The sequence below is a fragment of the Camelina sativa genome, chromosome 5 (genome assembly GCF_030686135.1).
Source record: "Camelina sativa cultivar CO46 ecotype springtype chromosome 5, ASM3068613v1".
Classification (NCBI taxonomy): Eukaryota; Viridiplantae; Streptophyta; class Magnoliopsida; order Brassicales; family Brassicaceae; genus Camelina; species Camelina sativa.
In genome coordinates, this window is record NC_141884.1 from 30,556,625 (window position 1) to 30,577,400 (window position 20,776).

At 37.2% G+C, this 20,776-nt stretch overlaps 4 protein-coding genes and 1 pseudogene across 5 annotated transcripts; 2 read left to right on the forward strand and 3 right to left on the reverse strand.

Moving 5' to 3' along the window:
- Positions 1–468: 468 nt before the first annotated feature.
- Positions 469–1,338, reverse strand: LOC147944503 (cytochrome P450 72A11-like). Its single transcript, XM_087450937.1, has 2 exons — positions 923–1,338; positions 469–813 (listed from the first exon to the last, which is right to left on the reverse strand). Exons 1-2 carry the CDS (start codon positions 1,262–1,264, stop codon positions 724–726), a joined length of 432 nt encoding a protein of 143 aa, XP_087307063.1. The 5' UTR covers positions 1,265–1,338; the 3' UTR covers positions 469–723.
- A 118-nt stretch (positions 1,339–1,456) lies between these two features.
- On the reverse strand, positions 1,457–2,535 carry LOC104789531 (cytochrome P450 72A11-like). The gene is made up of 3 exons (XM_087450936.1): positions 2,114–2,535; positions 1,799–2,016; positions 1,457–1,694 (listed from the first exon to the last, which is right to left on the reverse strand). Exons 1-3 carry the CDS (start codon positions 2,415–2,417, stop codon positions 1,644–1,646), a joined length of 573 nt encoding a protein of 190 aa, XP_087307062.1. The 5' UTR covers positions 2,418–2,535; the 3' UTR covers positions 1,457–1,643.
- A 1,381-nt stretch (positions 2,536–3,916) lies between these two features.
- Positions 3,917–5,705, forward strand: LOC104789533 (2-alkenal reductase (NADP(+)-dependent)-like; annotated as a pseudogene). The gene is made up of 5 exons (XR_015557599.1): positions 3,917–4,134; positions 4,337–4,458; positions 4,541–4,709; positions 4,805–4,887; positions 4,954–5,705. The product of XR_015557599.1 is annotated as a 2-alkenal reductase (NADP(+)-dependent)-like (transcript).
- Positions 5,706–6,078: 373 nt separating this feature from the next.
- On the reverse strand, positions 6,079–7,788 carry LOC104787517 (acyl carrier protein 2, mitochondrial). Its single transcript, XM_010513120.2, has 2 exons — positions 7,344–7,788; positions 6,079–6,525 (listed from the first exon to the last, which is right to left on the reverse strand). The coding sequence occupies exons 1-2, from the start codon at positions 7,545–7,547 to the stop codon at positions 6,349–6,351; spliced, it is 381 nt and encodes a 126-aa protein (XP_010511422.1). The 5' UTR covers positions 7,548–7,788; the 3' UTR covers positions 6,079–6,348.
- A 319-nt stretch (positions 7,789–8,107) lies between these two features.
- LOC104789534 (uncharacterized) lies at positions 8,108–9,644 on the forward strand. The gene is made up of 3 exons (XM_087450938.1): positions 8,108–8,350; positions 8,548–8,829; positions 8,936–9,644. The coding sequence occupies exons 1-2, from the start codon at positions 8,267–8,269 to the stop codon at positions 8,809–8,811; spliced, it is 348 nt and encodes a 115-aa protein (XP_087307064.1). The 5' UTR covers positions 8,108–8,266; the 3' UTR covers positions 8,812–8,829; positions 8,936–9,644.
- The last annotated feature ends 11,132 nt before the right edge of the window (positions 9,645–20,776 follow it).

Genomic DNA, 20,776 nt, shown 5'->3' on the forward strand with positions numbered 1-20,776 from the left:
CGACCGACGCGAAAGAACCTCTCTACCTTGGATAACCACTCATAGACTTCGGATCCATCAAAAACAGGCATATCAATCTTCCGCAATAAGCTAGATCTATTCTCCAGTGGTAGATTCCGATCAACATTGACACACGGATAAGGATCAGAATTATACCGTACCTGTGGTGGTGGACTCAACGATTCTGATTGTTCCGGTCTTTTCCCCAGCTGGATTTCAACTCGCGCTAAGGTATTGAGTACGGATTGCATCGTCTCGTCTAACGATTGGATCTTATCATCATGCTCCACCTTCGATTGCACGGTGGTATCCACCGCGTAGGAATTGCATAAGGTTCTCCGTTGGATTATCCTGGAAGCTCGCCGACTCTATCGGCTCCGATCCACTCGTTTCCGCCATCGCAAACTAACAATCCAGTTACGCCGCACCAATGATAGATTCTAGATCTATCCGAACACCAAACGAATACTGAATACTCCTTTACTGAATTGAATGAAAGATAAAGAGTTACAGAGAGAGTGAACTCGATATCGGAACTAAGAATTGAAAGAGTAGCTGAGATCTGTAAACAGCGATCAACATAGATCACTATCCAAGCACATCACTTGGGATCCTAAGCACATCGCTAAAGGAATTCTCATACAGATTCAACATGCCAAACAAATGAACTCTAACGACTCTATTAAAAAGGTTGAAGACGATCGTAACAGAAAAGTTTCTGAGTCAATCCAAGTCTTTGCTTCCTTCTTTAGTCAACTCATCCATACTTGCCACGTCACTCTTCTCTTTCGATAACTCCTGCTGACGTGGCTTCTTTCGATAATAAGATTGATGAATCGTATCACAAGGGAACAAATCATTCAGCAAAAAATAAGAACACACAACAAAAGTATTGATACGTTTTTAATTTGATTTTACATACAACTTTGAGCTGGACAAGGCCTTCTGTATCTGGTTCTTTATCGCCGAAAAATTGCTTCACTTCTTCTCTTGCACGATCCTGCCAGTCTTGGTGTTGGCTTAACAAAACCATTGTCCAAACCAAAAGTACTGAAGTAGTCTCTTGCCCGGCGAAATAGAACATCTTGCACTCTTCTATCACTTCCTCAATGCTCAATTCATTTCCTTTCGCTTGACCCATATCAGACTCAAGAAGTATACCCAACAGATCGTCGTTTGGTGCTTCCCCTTCTTCTCTCCCCCTTATCCTTTTGTTAACGATCCCTCTCAGTATAACTTGGATCTCTCTAGATGCTGCTTTCATCCTTCTATTAAGGTTTGTTGGGAGATAACTATGCAAACACAAAAAAAAAAAAAAAAAAAAAAAAAAAAAAAAAAAAAAAACAGAGAATATATATGGTTCATAATACCTAATAGATTGCAACACTATAAACCATGAGTCAAGCTCTAAAGAGATTATTCTAAAAGAAGTTAAGATTTTAAAACCTTTCTTTACCTATGTCCAAGGATAAAACCTTTCCGAAAAGCTTGTATAACGAGCTCAGCTAGTTCTGTCTGGAGCTCAAATATCCTATGTCCTTCTTTGTAGCTGCTACCAAAAGCAGTACGAGAGATCACATCTGAAGTCATATTCACAAGCCAAGGCCAAACATTCACCTCACATGGAAACCCTTTATTGGAAACTAACTTATACCATTCGTCAACAACCTCCGGTGAAACGCAGGTACCATATTCTATATATAAAATCAGAAGGCACAAATCCGAGTGAACACATGCATTCATACGCACATAAAGAAAAGCTAACATGTTTCGGAACTAGGGATAATAAAGCCTAAACCTTAATTTTCTCAAGGTTGAAAGCCGGATTGATGATTCTTCGGTGTTTCGCCCATTTATCACCATCATAGTTAGCAAGTCCAGTTTCTATCAATCTGAGCAAAGGGAACGTATGAAGCTTCGGGAAATCGTAAACTCTGTTGAGCATTTCCTTGATTAGCTCAGGATCCATTATAGTGATGAATGGTATAGGTCCAAGCCATGTAAAGAAAATCTTTCCTGTTCCAACCACATAGAGGTAACAACAATTGAGACCTTTTCAAGATCACATACTCTTGAATAGTTTTGTTCTAAACAGAGTGAAAAAAAACCCTACCGTGAGTCTTAAGCATTTGCAAGAGATAAGGCAAAACACGTGGTGTGATATCATCCGTTAGTTTGATGGGTTTGGATCTAGCCTCCATCATCATGCTTAAACTCTTCTTCATGTCGCCGACAAGAGGCGTGTAAGGAGTTCCGGCAAGACCCTGTCTTCTCAGGTAACTCTCAAGCATCTTAGGTTTAAACCAAACCCAGTTCAAAGTTCTCCATAGCCACCAAGACACAACAGCTATAGCTACTGAAATTGTTACCGACGCTACTGAAATTGTTACCGACGCTACTGATATCTCCATTTTCATTTCCCAGAGATAGGATTTGAGAACATTCGCACTGTTAACTCTTTTGTTGTGACTTGTGAACGTTGTTGATCTTTTGCTCTACTGTCACAGTCATATCCCACTTATAGATGTGCCGGTAGCTTTTTTAGATTAGTTTGAAAATAAACTGTATGCGACAGAAAGTGGAGATATATTGGCCATAAGTTGTGTTGACGTTTCTTTATCAGTTGTCACTCACTACCATTCATGTGTTTTTTTGGTTTCTCTACCAAAGAATTGAAATGTGATGCTTTTTTTTTTGGCTTTTTTCGTGTACTATCTAAGAAAATGACTAGAATGACAAAAACAATCATGAAAAGATTAATAATGAAGGAAGTAAGCATGAAAAACTATGCCTACAACTAAAATATGCTTCTACCAAAAAAAAACTGTGTCCGTTTTTAGGAATTCGTACCATGTCACAATACAAAAAAAATCATAAAATTAAATTATACGTGAAAATAAAGAAGCAAAATATGATGAAAAAGGGTGAAAACAAAAATCTTTACACTAGAAATTCAAAACCATGTCACTATGTCACAATACAGAAAAAAAAAAAGAAAAAAAATATATATGTATTTTCAGCAGAATCATAAAACTAAATTAAATTAAGGGAATTTGAAAAATATAAGCAAAATATGATGAAATGGAAAGGAAAAATTAATTTATACAGATGAAAGAAAAATATAGAATTTAAACATTCCAAAGACTAAAATGTAGATTGAATGATATGACATACTTATATCCATATTCATTATTATTGGTAAATTGTATATTAAATGACTTTCAACTATAATATGCACAACGAGAAACACTCATTTTACCAAACTCTTCCCTAAAAAACAAAAAAAATCTGTGAAGTGAACTTAGTGCAATGGCATGAGGTAAGTTCATTTGTATAAGGTACCATTACACCCGGGATCGAATTCCGGTTCCTACGATTGGCTAATGGGCCGGCCAGTTGTGACCTAATGGTTTGAAAAAGAAAAAAAAAAAGAAATATATCCTGCCATTCTTGTTTGAAATGGTGCAGAACAAGAAAGTATCTTAAAAAAAAGAAAAAAAGAAAGTATGTTGAAGAAGTATGTAGATGGTATTCCTACAGAAGAAGACATGGAAGTGAAGCTTGGGGAGAATATTGAGCTTAAAGCACCAAAAGGGTCTTCTTGTTTCCTCGTTAAAAATCTCTACTTGTCTTGCGTTCCTTACATGAGAGGTCGAATGCGTGATTTCCACGGTTCCTACTTTTGTTCCTGGTCAAGTATATAACATTATCATACTTTACATTTGTGTCAGTTGCTTCTGTGATTGGTGTTTTTGGGTATTGTTTTGTTCTTTGGAAAATCAAATATTGAAGATGGTTCTGTGATTGGTGGTGTAAATAGTGCACTGGTGCGATAGAGAGATTTTTGCACACCAAGTGTTCGACGTTTTGATGGAAGTTGTGAATGTGCATAGAAATGCTGCCAATTCTTGAAAAATATCTTGCTAAGTTGTTTTATTGGTGATTTTTATTCATATTCTTTGATGACTCTTTTACATGATTCTTGGCTTGAGTTTTCCTTTGTTATATATACTCTGTATGTATTAAGCGTATTGATAGTTTTGTGATATTGATGCAGCGTATCGAAGGGTTTGGTTTAGCAAGAGTGATAGATTCTGATGATGTTAACTATAAGCCGGGCGACATAATGGGTTTGTTTGTTTGGTTGACGCTGGCGGCTGCGGCAGCGGCTGTGTTTATGTTTTTAACTGCTGAATTGAAACAACGTTTAAAAATATTAGACGCAGGTCGTAGCGTTTGTCGCAGCGTCATGACGCAGGTACCTGCGGCAAGCAAACGAACAACCATACCTGCGTCTGCCGCAGCCGCAGGTACCTGCGGCAGCCAAAGGAACAAGCCTAATATCTTGGATTATTGGTTGGGAAGAATACAGTTTGCTTCGTAATTCAGATAGCCTGCAGTTGAGAAAGATTCAGTTGGATGAAGATATTCCACTTTCTTATCATCTTGGACTTCTCGGTATGTATGATCCCGTCCTCTGTTTGATCTAATCAGTTTGAGCTCACAATTACCATTCTCTGATTCTTCTCACTTTTGACAGGGATGGCTGGATTTACAGCATATGCAGGGTTTTACGAGATTTGCGCTGTCCTAAGAAAGGGGATAGTGTTTTTGTCTCTTCAGCATCAGGTGCAGTTGGACAACTTGTAGGTCAGGTTGCTAAGTTACACGGCTGCTATGTTGTTGGGAGTGCCGGTAGTAAACAAAAGGTTATTTTATTACTTAGTCTCTAAACTAATAATGTTTAGGAACTCTTGTTACTTGGCTTGTTTTGTGAAGTAACTTTTTGTGGACATTATTTCAGGTTGATCTTCTTAAACACAAGCTTGGGTTTGATGAAGCTTTTAACTACAAGGAAGAGGCTGACCTTGATGCTGCTTTAAAGAGGTAATCTTATAACGTGAATTTGTCCATAACTGTTAAGCTGAAAATGTTTCATTATCTTACTAATAGGTACTTCCCGGAGGGGATCAATATCTACTTCGACAACGTGGGTGGATCCATGCTTGATGCAGCTCTCCTAAACATGAAGGTCCGTGGAAGAATCGCGCTTTGTGGAATGGTATCTTTGCAAAGCCTCTCAAGCTCATCACAAGGAATCAACAACTTATACAACGCGATCCCTAAACGCATAAGATTAGAAGGGTTCTTGCAGAGCGATTACCTCCACATTTTCCCACAGTTTCTTCAACACGTCAAGGGATATAACAAGGAAGGGAAGATTGTATACATGGAAGATATGTCCTAAGTAATCGAGCTCGCTCCTGCTGCACTTGTTGGGCTATTTTCTGGGAAAAACATTGGTAAACAAGTTGTTCGTGTTGCTAAGGAGTGATTTGTTTCTGGATGTATATTGCATTACGTGTAGTATCTTCTTGCCAACTAAAGCAAAAGGTCTTGTGAATCCACTAGTTGAGAAAGGAAGTGTGTGTTTCACGAACGTGGTCTTGTAGATTTCAATTGGCTAATTGCGGGTATTAACATGTAGCATTCTCGGTGTGTCCCTCATCTTCGCACATGTCGGAAGTGTTATAAAGTGGTCTAATGGTTCGTCAATGCAAATTTCCTTTGTTCGACCTGCATCTGAAACGATTGGCCTAAGAACATGATTTTAGTCTAAACCTTTTTTTTTGTCGTTTCCATGAAATTTTTACATAATTCTGTAAGATATAATTCTATTTGAAGCAAAATGTTTACTATAACTATTTAAGAGGTTTCTTATAATAAAAGCAAAAGATATTAATTATGATGTTTGAAGAAGTTTAGCTGCTCAAGCTTAAGCTATAGGTCTACTATAACTAGCCTAGGATTGAATGCCAGCGATTGTAGCTGTTGTGAGTTGGTTAGATAGCAGCCCTTAGTTAGGGATGAATTTATAGGCCTGTCTCTGCAGATTGTTGAAGGGGAGAATGGTTTTTTGAGGGTTTGGTCATTTGGTTGAAGTTTCATAGCTTTGTTCTTATCTTAGTAGGTTATAATAAACATGAGTCAATTGTAAATACGTTCCATCTAAGTGAATGCTAAATTAGAAAATGGAATTTTTTATGAGACACGAGCCCGCAATACTTAGAAATCTCGTTTAAAAAGTGCAGCAAATGTTTGATGCATATATCTAATAAGAAATATCCAGAACATCAAAGTTCCTTGAACGACCTCGTAATTCATGCGGAAACACATCTAATACTTATGAAACCAAGAGTAGTAGAGCCAAAAAAAAAACAAAAGCTTATCCATTCTCATGACAAAAAGAAAATGTTGTTTGCTTCTTTACTTCTTATTAGGCTTAACCAAATCTGTGGACACAGCTGCGGCATGACATGAACACGCAGAAGAAATTGTATTCTCTTTTCACTTAGCCTGAGGATGAGATGCAATAAAGTCAACGGCTAGATTGATGGAATGGATCTTGTCTGCGTCAGTATCAGGGATCTCAAACCCAAATTCCTCCTCCAATGCCATCACAACTTCCACAGTGTCCAAACTGTCCAACCCGAGATCGTTTTGGAAATGGGATTTTGGTGAAACCTGCAACAACAGTAGGAAATGGATTATTAGTACATGGTTGAAGCCTAATTACATGTCACAGTAGACTAGAGAGCACTAAAACTGGAGACTTGAGATGTAGATGACAACTGATTCGTTCAGACAGAGTCTCTAAGTTGTTGTTTAGTTGTTGATCAAGAGAGCTAAGAAGCACTAACTACATAAACACCCAAACACAAAGCCTAGAGTAAAAGAATGCACAAAAAGCTTACTCAGCAAAACTTGTGAAAAGCTTCAAGATACTTACACATACAAACAAATTTATAATCACTCTTGTACAAGATTGTGATGCTGAAGGAATTTTGAAAATCTCAACCTAATCAAAAGATAACTGAGAATAGATGAGATGAGCTATCACTAGTAAGTAGTAACAGAACAGTCAAATGGAGTTTATCATTAGCTACAACCACCGAATAGAGAAAACAGGAAACCACCCAAACAAGTAAGTATGAGCAAAAAAGTTTCCAAATTGTTGCAATGTAGATACTCAAAAGTACATACACAATGCAACAAATAATCACCCAAAAGGGCTAAAAGAAAGTAACCCAAAACTCTCAATACGATAAAAATTTATCCTTTGTTCTCTCGCAAGTAAAAGTAAATTGCAGAATCCTAAGTTCTCTCTACACTCAGGTTATATGAACAGTTGCTGAGCGGATGAACACAAACTAAAAATCAAAGCTTTTTTAAATTCATCTAATCAAAAACCCAGATAAAGCTTCATTTCTAAGGTCTTACTCACTCATCAACCAAATTAAAAAAGCAAAAAATGAAAAGTAGAGAAATGGGTCAGATCGTACCTTAGAAGGATCGACTTTTTGGAAGTTTTTGACGACGGAGAGAACGCGATCTGTGACCTCAGATTTGTCAAGGAAAGAGCCTCTTACTTCCTCCGAGAAACGGCGGAGAAGAACGGTGAAAGGGAGTGCACATTCTCTAGGGTTTCGAATTGTTGGATTCACGTTGACTCTCAGATATCTAAGTAAAGCACCTCTCGCCGCCATTGCTCTGTCTTGTTGTATTGAAAGTAAAAAAAACCTAAAAAGTTTTCTCTGCTGTGGTGGCTCTCCAAAGGAGATCTGCTTGTTTTTGATATACAATAGAAAACGACGTCGTTACGATTTTTAGTGGGCTTTCTTATTTGAGCCCATTAACTCTGGACTCGAGTGTTTTTTATCTAGTATCAGTATGAACTCAAAGACTATATACTACTACATGTACGAGACACAGTCTTAAATTCTTGTCACTGACCTATTGTTTGTCTATGGGTTATAAATTTTTGATGTCTGGTATCTTTTTCTTTTTTAACTTCACTATTCTAAAAGCTAAGAAAATATCTTTGGGGGATGGTTTTGTTTTGTCACCAAAAAGAATCAGATCCTTGGAAAAAAAAGAAGAAGAAGAAGCTGTTTTATTACAATTGGTATGGTTTTGTATCATTTTGATTCGATATTGGTGTGGGTAATGAAGTGGGAGAAATAAAAAGAATACAGTACTAGTAAAAAAAATAAAAGACCCCACCTTATTCCCCTCAATAAAAACAAAAACATCAATAAATGTTATAACCAAAATAATTGAAAAAAGTAGCTCGAGAGGAGTTAGGGAAGTAGAGGAACTAGAGGAAGAAGAAGAAGTAGCATTTGCTACTTTACCCAAAATCCCTAACCACATAAACCCCAACAAAAAAAAAAAAAAAAAAAAAGAAAGAAATATAAAAATAAAAATGAGAGCTTTAGAAGAATCGAAGATCTCTGTTGTTGTTTTGTTGCTTCTTCTCTTCTCAATCTTCATCAGTTCCAGTCACCAGGTGAGTCCTTTTTTACCAATTTCGACCTCTCTGCTTTAGATCCCTCTTAAAGCTCTCTTCTTTTTCATCTGGCTGTTTCTTAATTTGTCAAAAAATCAAACCTTTAACCTAAAGCTGAACTCAAAGTTTTGACCTTTCTTTAGCTTTTTTTATTTTGTGTTCTGATTTGGAATTTTTTACTGTTTGGAATTTGTTAGGCAAATGAGGTGTCAATCAAAGAAGGAGAAGGAGAGATGAAGATGATGCCATTGATGGAGGAGAAGTTTATGGTGATGAATGAAACAAGAAGGAAGCTTGGGAGTTTTCAGATATGTTCAGTTTGTACTTGTTGTGGTGGTGCTAAAGGTCTTTGCTTGCCTTCACCTTGTTGCTATGCTATTAACTGCAACATCCCTAATAGACCTTTTGGTTACTGCTCTTTCACTCCCAAAACTTGCAATTGCTTTGGCTGCCATATCTGAGATCTCTCTTCTTTCATTGTAAGTTTCTAATTTTCTTCTTCTTCTGTAATGTTGTTCTTTGGTTTCTTCTTCCTTACTTTCCTTGTGTTTTGATGTTTTGGTTTCTGTTTTATTGTGAATTCAGGGTAGAGAATGGTGTGAATCTGAATCTTGATTCATCTGCAAGTGTGAAAGAGAAGAATATCTGTTCTTGGTTTGGTTCTTTTTTATTTTTGTCTATAATTTATTTTGAGCCTTCATTAAATTTCATTACCTACTATCTCAGCAACATCATCATCCTCATTAATTAATTGTCTTTTTTTCTCATTTTTTTAGGGTTTTTTTTTTTTGAGAATCTTGTTCACTTCAAGCAAGATTTTGTGCTTTTTTTTTCTTCTCTCTTCAATCAATTCTCTATCTGTCTTTCTTTCTTTTTTCATTCTCTTGTTTGCTTATGTGTGTTACGAATTTAGCATATTTTGGAAAGAGTCATTTTTTTTTGGTTAAGCTGGCAATTGGGAGAAATATTTAATATGGTGATGATGATGGTGTTGATGGTGATGGTGGTGATAGTGAAGCTGTTAAAGCTTTTTTTAAGTCTTTGTAATGAGTGATATGTTAAGAAAAAAAATCGGATCAAGTTTAGTGCTCTGTTATGATCTGATAAGATCTAAGTGCTTCTTTTGGTTTTAAAATAGAGAGTAAAAAGGAAAAAAAGAAACAATTATTCATCTTCAAGTGCAGAGAGACTAGACAATGTCTTTGGATATGTTTTTATTTTATTCACAGTGCAAAAGAGACACTGTTATTATTGTAAGAGATGTTTTAGATCAAATGTTTGTTCCAACTCTCTCTATTTGTTTAGCATATTTAATCTGCAAGATCTGTAAATTTAATTACTAATTGTTCATTACTATTCACACATGGGACATCATAAAGTTGTCTTTGGTGATAAATTAGTCAATATGTTTTGAGTGTTTAGAGTGTTGACCTGACCACAGCCAGCAGCTTCCCCGTGATTGATTGGCTTTTAATTAAATCGCACAGTTTGCATTTATATTCACAGGTCATGTTTCATTAAACCCTAAACTGTTCTCGTAAATATAAATAAACTCAAATTTAAGATAAATTTAAGATACTAATTCTGTCTGTACAGTACACAAAGTCTATGGGTAATTAAAATGTCGGAGAACAGAATCTTGTTCACATTTAGAACATTGATCAACTTAAAAGTAACCCCTACACTATATTTAGGGCATTTTTATTGGGGAACACTTTTGGGTGTTATAAGAGTAAAAATATTATGAAAATAATGTAAGATCATTAGTTTAAATATTTTGTTAAGAAGTTTGTTATTGGGAGAATATGTTTAAGATCATAAGATTTAATAATATAATAATCTTAAACATATTACATTTATAAAAACTTTAAAAATAACATTTAAATTGCAAACTTATAAAATTTTTACTAAAATTCAAAATACAATACCAAAATTTTATGAAACAAAAAAAACATTAAAGATAAAAAAAAAACAAACAAACATTACTTAATTAAAGCACACAAACATTTTATTTAATTAATACATAGTTTAATGTCCAAATTTATTTCATATATTCTCAATCAAATCCTTTTTTAATTTGTGAAAAATTGTTTGCAAAAAATTATATCCATTCATAGCTTGCTACGTCAGCTTAGAATTGAGCCAAAATCAGTTCTACTTCAAGAACCAAAAAAGTGTTCTAAGAGCACTGTTCAATATATTTATCATTTTATTGGGTTAAGAACACTCATCATGTTCTCCCTATAGAGATGGCCTGACGCTGTCTGGTCAGTCTTAAGCAGTGATATCTGAGTTAAGATCTAACTCCAGATTGGTCGGACACCCTTTCTCACCTTACCACATCAAGATACCATATACAACGTTGGAGGTAGAGGAACTCTCGAAGGTAACCATGGTTGTATCGCCTTGGCTCATCTTACATAAAAGATTGATGAGGCGATGAGAGACAAAATTAATTCGTTGTGCCATAGTCATTCACTAATATTGCTCAATTAATAACCATATATATACTTGTTCTAAAAGTCTTTAAAAAATCAAATACCACTAGTAAAAATGTATCGTATAGCCACTTCACCGTCACGGTCACTCCGTGGCATTTTTCAAAATCGAAACAGTCACATAAAGTCACGAAAATGAAAAAAGATTAAAAACGTGACTATGACGTGGTATAATCGTGGCTAAAAGAGTCACGACATAGTCACGGCAGTGACTGTCACTAATATAGCCACGCAAATTCACGTTAAATTCGTGACAACAAAGTCACAAAGTAAAAATGTGATAAATTGGTGACAATATAAGCAGGCCCGTTTCTAAGGGTGGCAAGTGGGACAAAAGCCTAAGGTCCAAAATGTTTTTTTTTGTTAAAACTTTTGAACGAAAAGGCCATAAATGTGATTTCACGAGCTTCACTAAATGTGATTCTACAGGCTCTTGGGGTGAATTCTGCTACTGTCCAACAGGTTAATCATACTCAACCTTCTGTTCCTGCTGTAACACCTAGTAATCCCACTGCCCTGAATGCCACAATGCCTAATACTGCCTCGACCTTGACTCCACCTTTGACTCAAGCTCAACAAGCTGACTTTGCTTGATTGTTTATCTTTTAGCTTTGCAAAATATTTGCAACTTTTGTAAGACTTAATCGGCTTTTGTAAGTTTTTTGGAATCTCTTGGATCTTTTTGTAAAACTTTGGAAATATATGATATTGTATTTTAGATTTTATATTTCACGTTTTCAGTTTTTATAATTTCTATTTCACGTTTCAGATTTAGAAATTTTAGGGTAAATGTTTCAATATTTTATTGAATCTGCAATCCACGATTAGTCACATAAATATTTGTGACATAGTAATTTTGTCACAATGGCCATGTCACGATGGTTCGTGGTTAGGAAATGGCACTGTTTAGACACAAGTGGCTCGTGTCCACTTTAGTCATTGAATAGACATGACCATAATCGTGGCTAACTGACCACGAAAATATGCCTGACCATTTCGTGGCAATTACTCTCACGAAATAAGCGTGCCAAAATCGTGGCTAATAAACCACGAAAATCTGCCTGGCTATTCCGTGGCAAATATTGTCACGAAAAACGCGTGCCAAAATCGTGGCTATAACGTCACGAACAGCCACGAAATATTTTAGTCCACGATCGTATAGACACGATATTTTTCCGTGTCATGCCGTGTCTGTTGGATCATATAGCCACGAAAATATGACCTTATTCACGGAATATTCCATGGCTATAGGCTCTGTTTTTACTAGTGTATTAGACAAGTCTCGATCTTATATTCGGAGTTTCGTACTATGCTTGCTTTGAAAAATATGAGTTAGTCATGGTTATATAAATTAAACTTGAAATAAGATATTAGAATAATAGGAAATACTACCAACATGGCAAATAAGTTAAAACATTACAGAGGGGTGGACAAAAAAACCTTCACTCATTGAGGAAGAAGGGAATATTACTTTGAGGAAGAAGGAAAATCAAACATATCGGAAATCGAGGATCTCGTTACATAAATAACATCGGAGAACCCTAAAGACGGAAGACTCCCTTGCCTCTCAAGAACCCTAAATTTGACTTCTATTAAACTAATCCTAGCTTGTTGTTTTTGCTAAGTTAGGAACCTCTAACTTAAACTAATCTAACTCTTTTTTTTTTTTTTTTGGCTAAATATGTAAATATCATTATAAATGAAAAGATAGGTTTTACAAAATAGAACCTAGATTAGAGCAGCCAAAGCAAAAAAATAAAACAAGACTACAATAAAGAGAACAAAGATAAGGGTGTGTTAGCGGATCCAAAAAAGCATATTCCAACTCTTACGAAGTCTTCGAGCAGTAATGATGTTGCGGATTTCACGGTCAATCGATTTGAAGACTAGTTGTGGAGATAGCCGTTGGGAGTTGTGAAGGATATTGTTACGCGGGCGCCATATGTTGTAGACTAGAGCATGAGCTGCAAATTTCCGGAGGAGAGCTTGAGCTGCTAGAGAAGAGAGTCTTATCCAAGAGAGAAGTTCAGCCCAAGAGCAGAACAACCGTTGACGCAAGCAAAGTCTGTTATGTGCACAAAAACCGAATTGAGAAAAATATGCGAATTAAATTTAAATAACGAAATCAAGAACGAATTACAACAGCATAATATAAAGCAGTAAATAAATCACGGAGACAAGATATGATATCTCTTTCCTTAATTCAATAAATCGGCCGTAAGTGCTTTTGGACAATCACGATTTATGAATCCCAGGATACAACCGATCACGAACTATTACAGTAGCACACCAGTAATAGAACTCAAGCGAACAGATCTACGTTATACTCTCGAGACTACTAAACTAAGAACTTACTTGGACTAAGCAAGGGAGAGGGAGAGAGAGATCTTCGGAGGAAGGAGTGTTTGTGTTTTTGTGTGTGTAAAATAATGAGAGGTTATGCCTCTATATATAGTGGATGGAGGGAGGTCTCAAGTATTCTCAAAAAATTTAATGAGCCTACAGCAGTCTCAAGAGACAAAAAAACCAAAAACCCAAGAGGCCAAGAGACCACAGCCCGCGTCCACGACCAGCCCGGCCCGGCCCACGTTCGTACCTGGCCCGTCCCGCGTCCGTGCCCGGTTTGGCTCGCGTGTGGGAACCTTTCCTCTTCCTTCTACACACTTTTGAAACTAGAAGAGTGTGAAACTATATATATATATATATATATGAGTGAAAAATCAGTCATATATCCAATGTGGGATATTTCCCAAACCATCCCAAGTAGCTCACTTCACACTCTTATTTCTCATTCAAATCAACTCCTTTTTGGACGTATGAGTATACCATCTTGTAGTACTCGGTAACAGCTTTCCATTGCACTATTGACCCGACAATTCCGATCAGCCATTTGGCCGGAAAGTCGCTGGAAAGTCACTGTCTCAAAACCTGCAATTTTCCAGAAAATTGCAGTTCCAACAATCCCCCACATGAATAGAAATAAGTCTAAACATATGACAAAAAGACTAACCCTATAGACTGACACTACTAGCTAGACTAGACAGACTTTCGAGAGTATATGCAAAAACTAACTGTATCTGAGTTGGTGGCGTTTTTCAACTTTGAACTAACTCATTGTTATACTTGTCGAGTTTACACGGCCTGATGGTGAACATGATGTCTTGAACCATCCAAATTTGTATGTAAACTTAGACAGCATGCATAACACAGCTTCGTTTTCTCGTAGAACGAGGTTCTCTATTGTGTTCATTGTGCCCTTGAACATGCCTGGTTAATCATGAGTGAAAGTATAGCCTCATATATTGTCCTAGAAATGGCCCCATTTCACACTCACAAGGTGATTTTAATAGCTGTTTGTATTTAAAGGAATAACCTGTAATTATTTCAAATATTTTACAAAGCTACATTTCAAATCATTAAAAGCATATGCTTAACCTCTAACATACAAGAAGCACTTTACATAATTTTACGAACTGGGAAAAGACAAAAAACTCTTAGTGCTTGTAGCAGATTAAACTTGATTCAGTTGTCCCTTTGAACCTAGGTCATGGGGTTTCCAATCTGAGTAGGTGAGGTTACCATCAAACCTCCTCTTAAGTCGTAGAATTTAAACCCATTCCTCTTGTTGATTTTATAACTTGATCTCGCGCCAAACCTTTTGTAAATGGATCCGCTAGGTTTTCTTTCGTATGGACGTAATCAATCGTAACTACACAAGTTGAGATAAGTTGTCTAACAGTTTTATGTCTCCGTCTGATGTGACGAGATTTGCCATTATAATGGGTATTCCTTGCCTTGCCCAAAGCCAATTCGCTATCACAGTGTACACGTATTGCAGGCACAGGATTCCCCCACATTGGGATGTCTTCCAAGAAATTACGAAGTGATTCAGCTTCCGACATAGCTATCTCCAAAGCTATGAATTCAGATTCCATAATTGATTTAGCGGCCAGAGTTTGTTTGGAAGACTTCCAGGACACTGCTGCACCTCCATGAGTAAAAACGTATTCACTCGTGGATTTTGAGTTTCTCGAGTCTGCGATCTAGTTGACATCACTGTAACCTTCCAAAACTCCGGGTTCTCTACCATAGTGCAAGCCATGATTTTCGGTATAACGTAGATAGTCTAAAACTCTAGTTATAGCCATCCAATGCTTATGTCCTGGATTACTTGTGTAGCGACTAAGTACATTTACAGAGTGCGCTAAATCTTGTCTTGTACAGTTCGTCAAGTACATTAGACTGCCAATTACTCTTGCATACTCCACCTGTTGCACAGGTTCACCAGAATTTTTGGTCAAGTGAATTTGAGGATCCTCTGGAGTTTTTGCAGTCCTATTTGAGTAATGCTTGAATCAATCAAGCACTTTTTCAGCATAGTGGGTTTGAGACAAGATAAGGCATTCATCAGTTCTGATGATTTTTATCCCTAAAATTACATCTGCTAAACCCAAGTCCTTCATGTCAAAATGTCTTTTGAGCATGTTTTTCGTTTGAGTTATGATGTCTTTGTTGCTTCCAATGATGAGAATATCATCTACATATAAGCATAACAAAATGTACCATGATGGAGTAGTTTTGTAGTATATGCATTTGTCACATTCATTAATGCAAAAACCATTAGACATCATCATACAGTCAAACTTCTCATGCCACTGCTTAGGAGCCTGTTTGAGTCCATATAATGACTTCACAAGTTTACACACCTTGTGTTCTTGTCCTGGAATAATAAATCCCTCAGATTGTTTCATATAGATTTCCTCCTCTAAATCTCCATGGAGAAAAGCAGTTTTTACATCCATTTGATGGATTTCAAGATTTCTCAAGGCTGCAATACCTATGAGCATCCTGATCGATGATAGTCTTGTTACCGGTGAATAGGTATCAAAGATATCTAAGCCTTATTTTTTCCGAAATCCTTGCAATACAAGCCTAGCCTTGTACCACTCAATATCGCCATTTGGTTTTCGTTTTATCGTAAAAATCCATTTACAGCCCAAAGGCTTAAATCCTTGTGGTAGATCTGCCATCTCGTACATATGATGTTGCATGATAGAGTCTATTTCAGTTTTGACAGCTTCCTTCCAATAAGATGCATCAGGTGTAGACATAGCTTCTGCGTATGTTCTAGGTAGATTTTCAACTAGAAATGCCATCATCAGAAAATCCTCACCAAACGATTTACTTTTGCGAGCTCGTTTGCATCTTCTAGGTTCCAGTTCTGTTTCTACAGAAGTAGTACTCAAAGTATTGCCAGCTTCCAAAGTTGCTGCATCTCATTGTTCACGAGTCCGTTTTTGAGTTTTCCTACAGGGAAAAATGTCTTAAAAAAATGAAGCATTTCTTGACTCCATAACTGTATTCACATGGATATCTAGAATATCTGATTTATGAACCAGGAATCGATATGCACTACTGTTATGTGCATATCCGATGAAGATACAGTCTACGGTCTTTGGCCCAATTGTGACCTTTTTAGAAGGTGATACAGCCACTTTTGCTAGGCACCCCCACACTTTGAGGTATTTGTACGAAGGTACTGTACTTTTCCAAAGCTCATATGGTGACTTGCCAGTAACCTCATGTGGTATCCTGTTGAGGATGTAATTAGTGGTAAGCAAAGCTTCCCCCCACATGTTATGGGCTAACCCAGATTCCTGCAACAACGCATTCATCATCTCTTACAGAGTTCGATTCTTTCTTTCCGCTACTCCATTAGATTCTGGCGAGTAGGGATTCTGATGTATAATGCATTTTTCTCTGCAAAATGCATTGAACGGCTCATTATATTCTCCTCATCTATCACTTCGAACGACTTTTATAGTTTACTGAAGCTGATTTTCTACTTCGAGGGTGAACTCTTTGAATTTTTCCAGTGCTTCATCTTTGGTATGCAAGAGATATATACATAACAATATCTTGTGCAATCATCAATGAAGGTAACAAAGTATTTCTTCCCACCTCTAGTTTGCACATACTTTAAATCACATAAGTGTGTGTGAATTAAGCCTAGAGGTTCGGTTGTTCTTTCAACGCGTGGTGAGGGAGTTTTAGTGAGTTTGGCCTGTACGCACACTTCACATTTTTCTTGGTTAGTTTTGAATTTTGGAATCAAATTCAAGTTTTGCATTTTTTGCATTGTTTTGTAATTGACATGTCCTAAACGTTCATGCCAAGTAGTAAACGACTCAAACAAGTAAGCAATAGGGTTTTCTTTCATTTCAGCAACAGAAGCAGAAGCTACAATTTCCGGATGGACTGTCGTTACAGACATTTTGATCAGTCCACCCTTAACAAAACCCTTTTCCAAATGCATCCCATTTTTCTTAAGAACTAACTTATCAGCCTCAAAGTTAATGGAAAAACCATGCTTGCTTAGCATTGTTCCAGAGATGAGATTCTTCCGCATATCAGGTATGTGCTTCACGTTTTGAAGGGTGAGCTCCCGATCAGAAGTTAGCTTCAAAACCACTTTGCCCATGAAAAGCTGCTCATTTGACTTGTTCTGCACATAGGTGGTGAAGATGGTCCTATCAGAGCATATGTGTGTGGTAGCACCAGTGTCGTAGTACCACTCCACTGGGTTGTCTTCCACCATGTTACATTCCGTAACCACCACAACCATGTCTTCTTCAGTTAGGTTTGCTTGCAACTTGAGATCTTTGGATTTGCTTTTGCAAACATCAGCCTTGTGTCCAATCTTACCACAATGATGACACTTTCCTTTGAACTTCCTCTCAAGGTTGCTCTTCTTGAAGTTTGGTCCAGATGACACCTTCAACGGTTTATGAGGAATAGAGATCCCTTTACCCTTGCCGTTAAACTTGGTCTTATGCTCAGCTACATGAACATCATGCCCCTGGCTTTGAGCATCCGAATGAGCTCCACGATTATTGTCCTCAACTCTCAACCGTCGGATGAGATCATCAAGAGACATTGCCTTACGCTTGAAGTTAAGGTAATGCTTGAAGTTCGACCAGCCTGGTGGTAGCTTCTCAATCAAGCAATTCGTTTTGAAGACATTGCAGATCGACATCCCTTCCAAATCGATCTCCTGAAAGATGCGTTGAAGAGCTTCCACTTGTTCCATAATTGGTTTGGAATCCACCATCTTGAAGTTCAGGAACTTCGTAGTTGAGAATTTCTGCACTCATCAGTCTTGTACTTGGTCTACAAAGCTAGCCACAATGCTTTTGAAGTCTTGTACATACTGTAGAGGTCATACAGATCATTGACCAAACGGTTCAGAATTTGACCTTTGCAACAATAGTCTCCTTGAGCCCAACTATCCATACTTCCAACCACATACACATCAGTGTCACCTTGTGGAAGCGTTGGTGGATCCTCTGTGAGGTACCTTTCCATGTTCATGCTGGCCAAGTAGTAGCTGATAACACTCTAATTTACATGTTTTTAGCATCCTTTTTAGTCCATATTTTGCATTGCTCATACCTCTAACTTAGCAATTTTAGACCATTTACTGTAGGAATCAAGTTTTAGAGCATTTAGGGTGTTGCATTTCTGCATTTGCATATATTGGATGAAAACAGGTGCTAAAGAGCCAAAAATGGTGAAAAAAGGACAACTCGAGCATGTACCCGAAGGAGCCATTGAGCTACAAGAACAAGTCCGAACCCCAACACGATCGAAGAAGATCCAAGAGCGCGAAGAGCAACCCGAAGATCCACCCGAGGAGTTACCTGACTCAAGCCTCGTGTACCCCATCGAGTAGACCATCGGGCAGGTCTGGGGAGCTAGGTCAAATGGGTTTCCATATATAAACCCTCTCTTTCCCTAGCTCGCAAAGGGGCACGCCGCATACCCTCAAACCAGAGAGCAAGAGCTTCTGTGAGAGAACTGAGCGACTCAACATTCATTCTTGTTTTTGTACTTTTAATTTGTAGTTTTTCATAGATCTTTTATCCCTACTCTTTTCTACTCTACTCTATCTTTTTAATAATGTCATTTTCGTTTATTTCTATGGCTTTATCATTCGTTTCTATGTCCGAGTAGTGTAGCAAAGTTTCTAGGGATGGGATAGATGATTAGGTGTTCTTGATCGGTTATGATGCTTTAGTTGATTGTTATGATAGATAAATTTCCTTCTAGGTTGATGTTCTTAATGCGGTCAACAGACCGACAGGTTGAGACTAGATCTAGGGCGTTTATAATGCTACATGCCAAAAGGAGTAGATAAAATGCTTGATTAGGTCAATGCTAGAGGTATACTTAACTTTGAGTGACAAAATCAGATAAGTCTAAGTATATTGACAAAAAATGAATTGTTCTTAATGCCTGCTTGTTCATATTGCTAGTGCGACAGTGTGGTAGTATGTTCAAGGTTGATTGTTACTAGTGCGACAGTGTGGTGACAAGGTTTTAGAGGTTCATTGTCTAGTAAATAATTGCTTGAGGCATGTAAGGCATCCGTATTGGTCTAGAACACTTAGGATTCGATTACCCCCATCCTTAGGAACTTTCGTATTTCATTTCTTGCATTTTCCTTACTTACTCGACCACTTACCCGATCAGGTACACGACAACCTGCATCGAGTAATATCTCGAGCTGTTCATAGTTCACTTGCATACTCGATCACCCCACTCGATCCTGTACTCGATTGCTTTCATCGAGTACTTAGGTCGTGTGGTTTACTTGTCTATATTCTTTTACTTTGTTTATATTAGAACTGTTAGAACTAAACCCCCTTATTGCTTGGCTTGACTTGCTTGATTCTGATTGCATCCTATCTGTTAGCATAACAACCATTTGGATTGATAACCCTTTGTACTACAACTGCATTGGGAATTGATACCCTAGGTGAAAACCAGTCTATCAGTAGCGCATCTTGTTTTGCCACGTTTTGAACCCAGCTTTGCCATCAAACTTATCTGGCATCATCCCTTGGGAAGCCGAAGGTGGTATCCCCATGTGGGTTGATCCATTACTGAACAGATTTCAGAACACGTTTTCCATACCCGAATCGGTAAGCTTCGTGTTTTCAAGTTCTTTAGCAAGACGTAAAACCAACTCTGCAGTAGTTTCAACAGGGGTTGCAGGAACCCTAGCACCGTCAACGTTGTTGGTGTTGTCTCCAGACATTTTTCTGTTTCACAATAAACAGATCAGATTAATATATTAATCAAACAATTCAAGTAATTAAATTACAGTGAATTAGTTTTGCAAAGTCGTTTAACAAGTGTTCGCAGAAACTTGTTTCACAAACTCACTCAATTAAGAGCGTTCGTGGAAACCAGAGAGAGTAGAGACGAAATAATTAAAGTAAAAGCGTTCTTCAAACACTTTCTGCATAAGCACCGAAAGATGAAAGCAGAAACAATTTTTCAGAACATTTTGAAATTGTTTTTTTCTTAAATAAAAAAAATTTTGAAAAATTCTCAATCTGTTTAAAGCGATAAGCAGAAAGCGGATTTATTGAATTAAGACTGTTATGTGCACATAAATCGAATTGAGAAAATATGCGAATTATATTTAAATAACAAAATCAAGAACGAATTACAACAACATAATATAAAGCAGTAAATAAATCACGGAGGCAAGATATGATATCTCTTTCCTTAATTCAATAAATCGGCCGTAAGTGCTTTCAGACAATCACGATTTATGAATTCCAGGATACAACCGATCACAAATTATTACAGTAGCACACCAGTAATAGAACTCAAGCGAACAGATCTTTGTTATACTCTCGAGACTACTAAACTAGGAACTTAATTGGACTAAGCATGGGAGAGGGAGAGAGAGATCTTCAGAGGAAGGAGTGTTTGTGTTTTTGTGTGTGTAAAATAATGAGAGGTGTGTAAAATAATGAGAGGTTATGCCTCTATATATAGTGGAAGGAGGGAAGTCTCAAGAAAATATTCACTAAATAATCTCTGAGTACTGCCCAAGTTTGCTTGGAGTTCACAC

Excerpts from the sequence above, each read along its gene's own strand:
- LOC104787517 (XM_010513120.2), bottom strand. The coding sequence starts at position 7,547 with ATGGCGGCGAGAGGTGCTTTACTTAGATATCTGAGAGTCAACGTGAAT. Across the intron at positions 6,526-7,343 it reads AAAAAGTCGATCCTTCTAAG|GTTTCACCAAAATCCCATTT; the intron begins GTACGATCTGAC and ends CTGTTGTTGCAG.
- LOC104789534 (XM_087450938.1), top strand. The coding sequence starts at position 8,267 with ATGAGAGCTTTAGAAGAATCGAAGATCTCTGTTGTTGTTTTGTTGCTT. Across the intron at positions 8,351-8,547 it reads TCATCAGTTCCAGTCACCAG|GCAAATGAGGTGTCAATCAA; the intron begins GTGAGTCCTTTT and ends GGAATTTGTTAG.
- LOC104789531 (XM_087450936.1), bottom strand. The coding sequence starts at position 2,417 with ATGAAAATGGAGATATCAGTAGCGTCGGTAACAATTTCAGTAGCGTCG. Across the intron at positions 2,017-2,113 it reads GCAAATGCTTAAGACTCACG|GAAAGATTTTCTTTACATGG; the intron begins GTAGGGTTTTTT and ends TGGTTGGAACAG. Across the intron at positions 1,695-1,798 it reads TCAACCTTGAGAAAATTAAG|AATATGGTACCTGCGTTTCA; the intron begins GTTTAGGCTTTA and ends TTTTATATATAG.
- LOC147944503 (XM_087450937.1), bottom strand. The coding sequence starts at position 1,264 with ATGAAAGCAGCATCTAGAGAGATCCAAGTTATACTGAGAGGGATCGTT. Across the intron at positions 814-922 it reads GCCTTGTCCAGCTCAAAGTT|AAGCCACGTCAGCAGGAGTT; the intron begins GTATGTAAAATC and ends TATTATCGAAAG.